The 12004-nt window shown below is 46.8% G+C and overlaps 1 protein-coding gene across 1 annotated transcript in view; it reads right to left on the reverse strand.

The window, feature by feature from the left end:
• Positions 1-6491, reverse strand: part of SNX18 (sorting nexin 18) — a 29678-nt gene extending 23187 nt beyond the window's left edge. The window contains exon 1 of the mRNA XM_068990539.1: positions 4856-6491. Within this exon, the coding sequence (XP_068846640.1) occupies positions 4856-6491 (1636 nt within the window). The remainder of the gene's footprint in view (positions 1-4855) is intronic.
• Between the last annotated feature and the right edge of the window lie 5513 nt (positions 6492-12004).

The raw sequence follows: 12004 nt of genomic DNA on the forward strand, positions 1-12004 counted from the left end.
GATTGGGCCAAATCGTAAGGCTGGAACTGAAGTCTCCTTAAAAAATAGCTGGGAGTGGATGGGGGAAGAGAAATGGTACAGTTAAAGATGAGACTAAAGCAAAAAAGGTGAATGACCTCAGTTGCTAGCCCAGAGGTTTCAAAGTAAGGATGAGCTTGTAAACAGCCCGCTTAATAGACCTCTTCTCTGTACTTCTGGCACCACCTTCTCAGGGCTATGTTTAGACACAGGAGAATGGGGAGCAGAGAGCGAAGGGCTCGCAGTGGCCCAGTCTCACCTCGAGTGCCCTGCCGGGACTCTGGCTATCTTTAATTAATGTCTGAGGGACAGAAGACCAACCCTCCCTGTGCTGACAGGAAGCACAATGGTGAAATTCTACCCACAAGACTGACAGGCTCACTACTGGTGTACCATTCCTGAGGTCCTGGGGTTGTTTTTTGTTGAAAAGAAAGCTCCGTCTGGACCATTTACAGATGGCAGTGAAGCAGACCCTGCGTGTTTAATTTACGAGCACAGAAAACAGGACTGCCTGTTTATTTGTCTGGTTCTGCATCCCCACTTCACATACTCAGACTATACTTTACCAACCAATCACTTTTACATGATTTTATACCTTTTCTCTGGAATACAGTTTCCCTTTAAGTCACTGCCTCTGGCTATCTAGTCCAGATTCATAAACAAAGATGAAACCAACATTTCTCATCATCTAACATTCCAGTTTTTCCCTTTCACAGAATTCCCCAAGAGGTAAGCCCAAAGCTTTTAAACCACCATCCCTCGCTGCCTTCCAGATTAAGCTTCATTAAATACCAGAGATTAATCGTATCTTTGGAAACAGAATTGAATATGCTAAGAAACTGATAGTGAAATATATTCTACACACCACACCAAACTCACTAACACTGGCATTATAAAAGCATATAGCACGCAGGGACGATTAAGAGGAAGGGGATAAGAGGCTGCCATTTCAAGAAAAGAAAATCAAGAGCACAGGGTTACAAAGCTCACTGAAAGACCTGTGTAGGCTGGTTATCAGCAATCAATGAACTGTCCATGAACAAAGAATTTAAGGGGCTCCTGTGACAACAAAGCAAAATATGAATAAAATTCAAACAGGTTCTGAATTCCATCTACTCTACCTCAGACTACAGAAAACTGCCTTCTTCCTACACTGAACTCCATGAACCAAAATAGGTCTGTTTATCTAAGACTTCATCAGTAGATTTTTTTAAAAAAAATCAGAATTCTAACATTCCCTCTTCACTGAAGGAAACACAAGGCTCTCTTCATTTTTGCAGAAAGCACTTATACTAAAACCATTATTACGCGTAAGTGGTTTCAGTACTAAGCATGGTCAGTAAACCCCAGTCGACCACACTGCAGGGTATTTACGTTTTCCACCCTCTTTCTGGAGATGGTTCCTTATGAGCCTCAAATGTCCATCTAGAACCCAGGTGGGTTCTCTGAACGGGCCATGAAGGCAGGCGGCAAAGCCGGTGGACTTCCTCCCGCTGGACAAGTATTCAATGGTTGGGTACCCAGGATGTTCTGTAGAGAAAGATCTAGCAGGACCTGTTTCCCCGCCTACTTTTTATCCCTTAAGTCCATATAGAGAGGGGATGCCAGGTGATAATAAAGAGAAAAGAAAACTATCTGGAAGTATGTGAAAAGACCATCGATTTGCGAGAAACCCATGACAGGATGGACAGTTAATCTCTGGCCAACAGTCCAGCTCAACACGGTCCAATGGGAACCTAGAGCAAGGAAGGAAACAGGCCTCATATCTGTTGTCCAGTATGGTAGCCACTGGCTATAAAGCACTTGAAGTATAGCTAGTATGAATAAGGAACCGAATTTTTAAAATTTTTATTGAACTGTAACTAACTTAAAGAGTTATGTGTGGCTTACAGACTCAGCATGGAAGAACTCAGGTCCAAAACTCTGGGAAAGCTGGCTGACGGCAGTAGTCTCCTGGATAAGAAAGAGGCTCCAGAGGAGTCTAATGGTCCCATCCTCTCCCCCAAGAATTAAGGGAGAAAAAGAACTAATTAACGCCCCTTCTTAACTGCTTTAGTAATCAAAAAGTACTTTCTAATCTTTTTCTGACTCAACTGAATGTGGGTCTCTTAATATATGATTGTGTGCGTGCTAAGTCGCTTCAGTTGTGTCCAACTCTGTGCAATCCTATGGACTGTAGCCTGTCAGGCTCCTCTGTCCATGGGATTCTCCAGACAAGAACACTGGAGTGGGTTGCCAAGCTTTTCTCCAGGGTAATATATGATTAGAACATGTAAAATGTAAAAGGGATAAAACCAGTTTTCTCTTACTGAAAACAACAAAGACCTAATATAAACTTTGGGCCAAATACTTACAACAAAAGATCGCACAAACTGCTTAAAGATTTTCACTTTTTTTTGTTTTGACTCTTCTCTCAAAAGTCACAGTAAGGCCTACAATATGATTATGTTTTGAGATCCTGAAGGAAAAAACAACCTGAAAACAAAATTCCCAAGTGCTCAGATGAAGATTCATTCCAACAGCAACTGTGTAGCAGGGGCGGGAGGGGGATGTTTCTTCTGCTCTATACCATCATGTGAACATCCAGAACATGTTCAAAAAGCTTCAGCCGGGCTTAAAGCTCATCTGTATTCTTAAAATGGCCAAACTAGCATCCTTGATAAATGCTGGCTGTAAACAAATGCTTTTAGCTGTATGCATTGCACACTACAGCTCTAAATGGCAGTACATTCTAAAGACATGTTATCCAGGGACACAGGCTCACTGTACATCACACACCAAGGCTACAGCAGAGACAAACCATGTTGAATATCAACAGATGTTCTTTCTGAAGTTCCTGAAGATTATGTTTAGGGCCCTTGAATTGTTTAAACAACATAAAAATGGTACTGGTTTTAATGAAGGAAGTTTCTCAGATCCCAATAGGAGATGATTTTAGTTCTAGTGTTAAATTAACAGACTACATATAAACTCAAAATAGACTTTATGGCAAACATCAAGTATTTTCTACTCACTTCGACAGCAGAGCCACTCAACAAGGCTGAGTGTGTGGTCTGAAGACAGGAAAGTCACTGAATGAACTGATGCTGCCCTGTAGTAGCCAGCCACCTGTGTGTGACTGCAGGAGTCTGCACCTGGCTGCACCCTTTCAACTGTTTACCAACAATCTGCATAAACTCACAGAAACATGTAAAAAGGCACCCAGCACTGGATCCAGAATGATGTAACACAGTGGAATTTAAATGTTAGATCCTGCATTAAAGGCTCAAAGAGTCAGTTGCACCAGCACCGACTAAAATATCAAGAATTCATAGCAATTTATGCAAAAAAGGGGGGGTCACAGGGAACAAAGATGCAGGTTCAATGCAGGTCAATAGTGATACGGCTGCCCAAACAGCTAATTTAACCTTATACTGCACTTACAAGATGTAAATTGTCAAAAAAGTTACTGTTCTCCACTGAAACTAGTATTGCAGATGTTTGGGGCAGTGCATTTTAGCAGGGACTATACCAGCATCAGCATGTTTGCAGGACCCCGCTCTGGGGAGTTAGAAGCCTGTCACCTATTCGGAAGAGGCAGGAGTGCAGCAGAGAGGAAGGAAGCTGCTGTCCCAAAGGGTCTGATGGGCTGACATGACGAGGAAGAAACTTACTGTGTGTGTTTCCAGGCAACAGAAAGAGAATCAAGAGAGACAAACTTTAGTTTAATACCAGGAAGAACAGGTTAAAGATCTGGGCTGTTTGTAAATGGGTTGTCCCACCTGAAAGGGCAGCCAGCGACTCATTACCCAAGGCCAGGAGGTTTCCACCCCCTCAGGAAGGTGGTTAGTGACGTCCTCTTCCCCTCCCCCACACTGAACCGAAAACCTCTCAGCAAGGCTGCCTCCCCGCTCCAACCCCTCTCCAGGCAGGCTATCAGAATGCAAGCCAGCGAGTAACGTTAAGGCAGGAATTACTGCTCTAATTCTGCCCTAACTTATTTTCTAAGAAAACAATCTGCAAACTTCAGTCTTTAGGGACACTAACGACGACTAAATACAACAAGCTCCGACAGCTGGGCAGCTAACTCGCTGAGATACCAGAAACACTGCTCTCAGACACAATACTCAGATCCTCTACATTGTGCATAGATTCCCTACACCATTTTCCTAAATAATACTCTTAATTTCAGTCGGTTAGTAGACACCAAATTGAAAATGACCAAGCTTAAAGAGAGTAATTTTCTTAAAACTTCCTGAAATTTGGCCGAGTCTTTTACCTTATTTTACAAAGGCTGCAAGCAAGAAAACTGTGCAGGAAATTCCTATGCCGCCCCATTTAAGTAGTACTACAGAGAAATGACCCTAATTTCTCTACCAATGCAGGGGCTGAGACGAGCAGAGGGGCAAAAGCAGGACCTACCTTTCTGCAGATATCCACTCTTGCCCCTGATTTCCACACTTCCTGAAACCCACGGCTAAGTGACACTGCCAGTGTTCAAATGGATGCCTAACATGGCTTGGGTCTCCTTCTCATTCTACCCTAGACACAAGATGACCGATCCCAGAAGCTCATTACCCAGCTATTCAAACTCTAAAATGACAGCACTGTTGCCAAAAGTGCTCTCCCAACCTCCTCTGAAGAGTGTACCCGCAGCCTGTCTGGAAATACTTTAAGGAGGAAGCTACCAGCCCACCATTCGCCCTACCCTTGGGGCACCGCCTGGCTGCCCACATCCCTGCCGGGATCCCGACCTGTGGGATATTAATCTGAAACAGACAATGGGACTTCTGTCAAAGTGACCCTCTCAGCCCAAACAACACATCCCACACCGTATGCTCTTAAGGCCAGGCTTTACCTTTCTGGACGTGGATGATGTCAGGGAAGTTGGCCAGGTGGCCCTGATACAACGCCAACAGGTCCATTACCGGGTCCAGGTCTTGCCTGGGCTGCTCGGCGAAGAGCTCGCCGATGGCGTCGTAGGCATCTCCGGTGAAGGCGATGGCCTGGTTCAGGCCGGCCGAGAAGGCCTGCTGGTCCAGCTCAAAGGCCTGGCTGAGGCCGCGGAAGGACTGCCCCACCCTCTGGTACTCCTTCTTGAAGCCGGTCACCTGCTTGCGCGCGAACTCGTTGGCTGTGTGGTTGAGCTGCAGCGCGCTGTCGTCCATCTTCTTGGTGAAGCTCTTGAAGCCTTCGATCTTGCTCTCCACCTCCTGCAGGTCGAGGGCGGCGGCGGGGGGCGTGCTCAGGGTCAGGAAGAAGTTGGCGCCCACCATCTCATCCTTCTCGGCCTTCCTCTTGCCCTGCTTCCAGGCCTTCTCGTCGGTGCTGCTGGGGCAGGTCAGGAAGTGCTGGAAGACGTCGCACTGTGCCAGCACCGGGTGGCTGGCCATGTGGTTCATCCACCAGATGAGGCCCTTTCTGCGCTTGGAAATGAAGTCCTCCTCGAAGCGGCCGGTGGCCTGCTTCTCGGGCAGGTGGGGCACCGAGATGACGGGGAACTTCTCGGCCAGGCGCGCGTACAGCCAGTCGAAGTGCTTGTAGCGCCGGTGCACCGGTACCTGCGTGTGCGTGGGCACCAGCTTGTACGAGATGTAGCTCTTCATGCCCTTGAACTTGGTCTGCTTGGTGGGGTCGTCGATGGTGCACTGGAAGGGATAGGGGTTCTCCTGCCACTCGGGGCCATAGGGGCCCAGCACCACGCACAGCTTGTCCCCATCCTTCACGAAGCCCGACGCCTCACCCAGCACGAAGGCCTCCCCGCCCGACTTGACGAAGGTGGAGAAGCGGTTGAGGTTACGGCTCACGGTGGCCGAGCTCTTGGCCCCCGACGGGTGGTGCTGCGGGGGCGCAGAGCCGCCGCGGGAGCCCAGCGACAAGTCGGAGCGCGTGGACAGGCGGTAGCGGCCAGCAGCGCCGACACCCCCAGACGACGAGCCGTCGAGGTCTGGGTAAGCGCCGCTCCCCAGTGCGCCCGGCTCGTCAGCCACGGTGGAGCTGTCGTCCCACTCATCGTCCCAGTCATCGTCGCTACCCTGGCTGGCCTGGTAGCCGCCGCCGCCGCCGCCGCCGTAGAGCTGCTGCGGCGACGGCTGCAGGGCGCTCCCGCCGTACGAGAAGCCCGCGCCCGGCGGCTGGAAGGTGCTCGCCGGCGGCGCCTGTTGCGGTTGCAGCAGCGGCTGGAAGGCGTCGGGTGGCGGCTTGAAGGAGGTGGGCGGCGCGGCAGGCAGGGGCTCGAAGCCGCCGGGTGGCACGTTGGCGTAGCGGGCCGGGGCGCCCGGGCCGCCGTCCCCCGCCGGGCTGGGCTCGGGGGCGCGGATCACCTGCACGTAAGAGGCCGGGAAGAGGCCGCGGTCTCCGCGGCTGTTGATCCCCTCGAGCCAGCCCTCGATGTCCTGTTCGCTGCACAGGCTCAGCACCTCGTGCTCCCGCAGCGAGATCTCGCCCGGGTTCTCCGACCTGAAGTCGTAGAGCGCCCGGGCGCGCAGCGCCATGGTCCCGGCACCCCGGCGGGCTGCCCCCTGACCCCCGGCGCCCTGAGCCTGGCGCCCGCCCGAGGGGCCCGCGGTGGTGCCCGCGCCCTGGCGCGCGGAAAGGAGCCCCGAAGGCAGTACACGCTCCTGAGCCCCCACCCGCTGGTCGCGCCCTCCGCGCCGTTCCGCTAGCAGCGCAGACTGCCGCGCTGGGCCGCCGCCGCCGGTCGGGGGCGGGGCCCGGGGCCTCCCACGTCCCCAGCTGCGCTAATCCACGGCCGAGAGCCGCGCTCCAGGCGAGAGCAAGCGATGGCCGAGCCGCCGCGCACGACCCCAAGTTCGACTCCGTGGCCGCCACTGCCCCCTTGTGGCCAGTGCCGTTCAGTGAGGCGCAGGGGTGAGAGCTTGAGGGTGAAGGTTTCTATTCAGAAGTGAACTGAGATTTTTCTTTTTTTAGGCTTTTAAGTTGAAAAAAAAAGTATCCTAGAAAGTAAGTTAATATTTTCATTGCTGATTAACGTTCCCACTCTGAGTGCTCAGTGAATACTCGTACAATGACATAAACCCACGCGTCTGTTGAAGGGTTTTCAGTGAAGGTTAGCTATATGCCGGGAGGGGCGCTGTAAACTGACTGAGAAGCTCCCTAACATCTACCCACTGTAGGTTTTTGGTCAAAAAAGAGAGGAGCGTGACAAGAGCAAAGTAAGGAAGGCGCTGCATTTCACCAATTAAGAGGCTAAGGGTGGTGTGGCGGAGGGAGGCATTGGAGAGTTTACACTAAAATAAATGTGCTGAGAAAGCTCGCATTTTGCCTGTGTCCCTTCCATACGCTTCCGCCCCAGGCTACTGGGGTCGATCTGTCTTCTGATAATCCCTGCCTGTATGACCTTGAGCAAGTCACTTTTTGCACTCCGGGATTTGTGGGGATTTGATAATCGTGGAATCCCTATTTACAGAGGAGGAAAATGAAACAGAGAGCTAGCATTATAGGTGGGAAACACAGTTTAAGTGTTTGCTGCCGCTGTTGCTGCTGCCGTTATTTTGAAAAGCAAAAACCTTGTCCTTCATAAGAAAGAAAGATAAGAAAGAAGAAAGTGAAGTCACTCAGTTCTGTCCGACTCTTTGTGACCCCATGGACTGTAGCCCACCAGCCTCCTCTGTCCATGGGATTCTCCAGGCAAGAATACTGGAGTGGGTTGCCATTTCCTTCTCCATTATAAAGAGAATAGGGGTCCTAAAATTACAGTCTCCGGATATGTGCTGGAGGAAGGGTACCAGTGTTCAGACCCCTGCTCCTAGTCTGGACTCAGTGACCACCCCTCTCCATTCATTTGTCTCACTATGTTTATATTATTTTTGAGATAAGTAGATAAAATCACTTCCTGAAGTTTAAATCAATGCCAATCTCCTAGAGTTGCCTTATTTCACATCTTCTTTTCTTTCAGAGTATAATTTGCCTAAAGCTTTTTCTTCTCAGAATCTCCTCTTATTAAGTCTAGCCTAATTATTCCTTTGAAGACACCTCTAATTGGGTGTTAGCATTCATATGTCATTAATTTCATCCTGTCTTCTGACCCTTTTCAAGCAAATCTGGGAAACAAGCCAGAAGAGTATACAATCATTATAAGAGCTGTGGAATTCTAAGCTTCCTGCACAAAACCACCAACCCAGTATACCAGAGTTACTCCCACAGTATTTATCCCTAATACAAACCCTTAATTCAGTTCAGTAAGCAACTTCTGAATTACACCACTTGTAGCTGAAAATTCTGGGTTAGGACAGTTCTCACAGCAAGTAACAGAGGTCACTGAATTTTGATGTCAGCAATCGATGTGGTCAGATTCATGACATCAACATCTATGAAACATCAAGATTACAATTTATTTTACTTATTAGCTCCTGAGAAGCTAATCAGAAATATTTAAGATAAATCTATACTATTTCACCTTTACTATTCATCTGGTAGTTAACCTTAAAGAGTTATTTAAGTAGCATGAAACTTGTGATGCTTTGGGATTTCAAATAGGGAGGGAGACTGAAAATCTGTTTCAGCTGTGAATGTTGCTGAAATTTGAGGGGATTTATAGATAGGTTGGACTTCTCTGTAGAGTCATGGCTGGGGAACTGCTGGATTCCAGAGGTTGTTTGCAGAACCAGTGCAGGAGAAAATGTTTAGCGGTCATGAACGACAGGGACGTGGTTCCTAGCCCCATGGCACCCTAATAGCAGGAAAGACCCCACCCCTTAAAGGCCGTGGATAGCTAGAAAATATACTCAAGTATTAAATCTTATAAATGTTCACTCAAGGAAGTAGATATAGTAGTACATTGTAAAGAGATTTCTCTAGAAAATGAAGCATATTACTTCAATTTACAGAACTTCAATTAACTCAATTTACAGAATCATCATTATAGCTATCAACTATTTCCATCTCATGCTTTTCTATTTTCCATCTCAAGTCACTAGGGAATACTAAATGGCTCCAAACAACGACATTTCCACACTTCTTTCCTTGGCCTCAGAGGCCTTAGGTGGCTGGGCTCTTGCCCCTCTTTCTATCCCTCTCTTCTACTGGAGAGAAACCGCAGTGGTTTCTCTGCTATTTCTGGAACAAGACAAGCATGCCTTGCTTTTTTTTTTTTTTTCCAGTAGACTTTGGTTTTTTAGAGCAGTAGTAGGTTCATAGCAAAACTGAGCAGAAAGTAAAGAGATATTTCCGTATACAGCCTGCCACTCTACTACCACCCCCATACACAGCCTCCCCATGGACACATCCATCACCCAAAGTCCAGAGCTTCTGTTAGGATTCACTCAGTGTTGTACATTCTGTGGGTTTGGACAAATGTATAATGACATGTATTCACCAGTACATTATCATATAGAATACTTTCACTGCCCCCAGACTCCTCTGTGTTCTGCCTGCTAATCCCTTCCCTCCTCCCTCCCTCCTCAGTTCAGTTCAGTTCAGTTCAGTCGCTCAGGCTCAGTCGTGTCCGACTCTTTGCGACCCCATGAATCGCAGCACGCCAGGCCTCCCTGTCCATCACCAACTCCCGGAGTTCACTCAAACTCACGTCCATCGAGTCGATGATGCCATTCAGCCATCTCATCTTCGGTCGTCCCCTTCTCCTCCTGCCCTTAATCCCTCCCAGCATCAGAGTCTTTTCCAATGAGTCAACTCTTCACATGAGGTTATTGAAGTCAGTGAAGTTGCTCAGTCGTGTCTGACTCTTTGCAATCCCATGGACTATAGCCTACCAGGCTCCTCCACCCATGGAATTTTCCAGGCAAGAGTACTGGAGTGGGTTGCCATTTCCTTCTCCAGCATGAGGTTATTAGAAGGGCCAAAATCCAGAACACTGATAACACCAAATGATAGTGAGGGTTTGCAGTAAACAGGGACTCTCATTCTTTGCTGGTGGGAATGCAAACTGGTACAGTCATTGCAGAAGACCATTGGCATTTTCTTACAAAATTAAACATACTTCAGTAATCACATTACTTGATATTCACCTAAAGGAATTGCTAACTTACAGCCACACAGAAACCTGCACAGAGATATTTACAGCAGCTTTATTCATAATTGGCAAAACTGGAAGCAACCAAGATGTCCTTCAGTAGGTAAATGGATAAACCGTGGCATACCCCGGCAATGAAATACTATTCAGTTCTAAAAAGAAATGAGCTACCAAGCTATGAAAAGACACGGAGGAATCTTAAATGCACATTACTGAATGAAAGAAGCCAATCTGAAAAGGCTCTATAGTATGTTTCCCACTGTATGAGACACTGAAACAGGCAAAACTTTGGAGTAGAAAAGGTATCAGTGTTTACCAAGGATTAGGAGGGAGGGACAGTGGAAACAGTGTCAGACTTTATTTTTTGGGGCTCCAAAATCACTGCAGATGGTGATTGCAGCCATGAAATTAAAAGACGCTTACTCCTTGGAAGGAAAGTTATGACCAACCTAGATAGCATATTCAAAAGCAGAGACATTACTTTGCCAACAAAGGTCCGTCTAGTCAAGGCTATGGTTTTTCCAGTAGTCATGTATGGATGTGAGAGTTGGACTATGAAGAAAGCTGAGCGCCGAAGAACTGATGCTTTTGAACTGTGGTGTTGAAGAAGACTCTTGAGAGTCCCTTGGACTGCAAGGAGATCCAACCAGTCCATTCTAACGATCAGTCCTGGGTGTTCTTTGGAAGGACTGATGCTGAAACTGAAACTCCAGTACTCCATTACTCCAGTGTGGGCAAAGAGTCAGACACGACTGAGCAACTGAACTGAACTGAACTGAAGAAGCTTGTAGTGGTATGCCATTGTTGTCTTAATTTGCATTTCCCTGATAACATATGAAGTGGAGCATCTTTGCATGTGCTTATTTGCCATCTGTATATCTTCTTCAGTGAGGTGTCTATTAAGGTCTTTGGCCCATTTTTAAATTGGGTTACTTTCTTATTTTTTATTTTGAAGAATCTTTTGAATATTTTAGAGAACAGTCCTTTATCAACTGTGTCTTTTGCAAATATTTCTCCCAATCTGTGGCCTGTCTTCTCATTTTCTTGATGTAATCTTTCACAGAGCAGAAGTTTTTAATGTTAATGAAGTCCAACTTATCGATTATTTTTTTTCATGGATAGCACCTTTGAAGTTATATCTGAAAAGTCATTGTCATACCCAAGGTCACCTAGGTTTTCTCCTATGTTATTTTCTAGGATTTTTATCATTTTGCATTTTGTACATTTAGGTCTCTGATCCATTTGAGTTAATTTTTGTGAAGGGTATAGGATTTGTGTCTAGATTCGGTTTTTTTTACATATGGCTGTCCAGTTGTTCCAGCACTATTTATTGAAAAACCTATCTTTGCTCTTTTGTCCAAGGTCAGTTGACTCTATTTATGAGTCTGTTACTGGGCTCTCTGTTTCACTGATTTGTCTGTTCTTTCACCAGTACTACACTGTACTGATTACTGCAGCTTTAGAGGAAGGTTTGAAGTTGAGTGGTTTCAGCAGTCTTAACTTTTGTTCTTCTCCTTCAACTTTATGTCGGCTATACTAGGTTTTTTACCTCTCTGTATGAACTTGAGAATCAGTTAGTGGATATCTACAAAATAACTTGCTGGGATTTTGATTGGAATTGTGTTGGATCTATAGGTCAAGTTGGGAAGAACTGACATCTTGGCAATATGCAGTATTCCTATTCAGGAACATGGACCATCTCTCCATTTGTGTAATTGTTCTTATCTCTCCATTTGTGTAACTGTTCTTCCATTTCTTTCCCCAGTTTTTGTAGTTTCTTCATGTACATCTTGTGTGTGTTTTGTTAGATGTATGCCTAAGTAGTTCATTTTGAGGGGGTACTAGTATAAGTGGTATTGTGCTTTTAATTTTAGCTCCACTTGTTCATTGCTGGTGTGTATAGGAAAACAGTTGGCTTTTGTATATTATCCTTGCATCCTGCAACCTTGCTATAATGTATAATGGATTTTATGGGGGGAGGTGGAATTTGTTGTTGATTCTACTGGATTTTTCTGC

This window comes from Capricornis sumatraensis, chromosome 18 (assembly GCF_032405125.1).
Source record: "Capricornis sumatraensis isolate serow.1 chromosome 18, serow.2, whole genome shotgun sequence".
Lineage (NCBI taxonomy): Eukaryota > Metazoa > Chordata > Mammalia > Artiodactyla > Bovidae > Capricornis > Capricornis sumatraensis.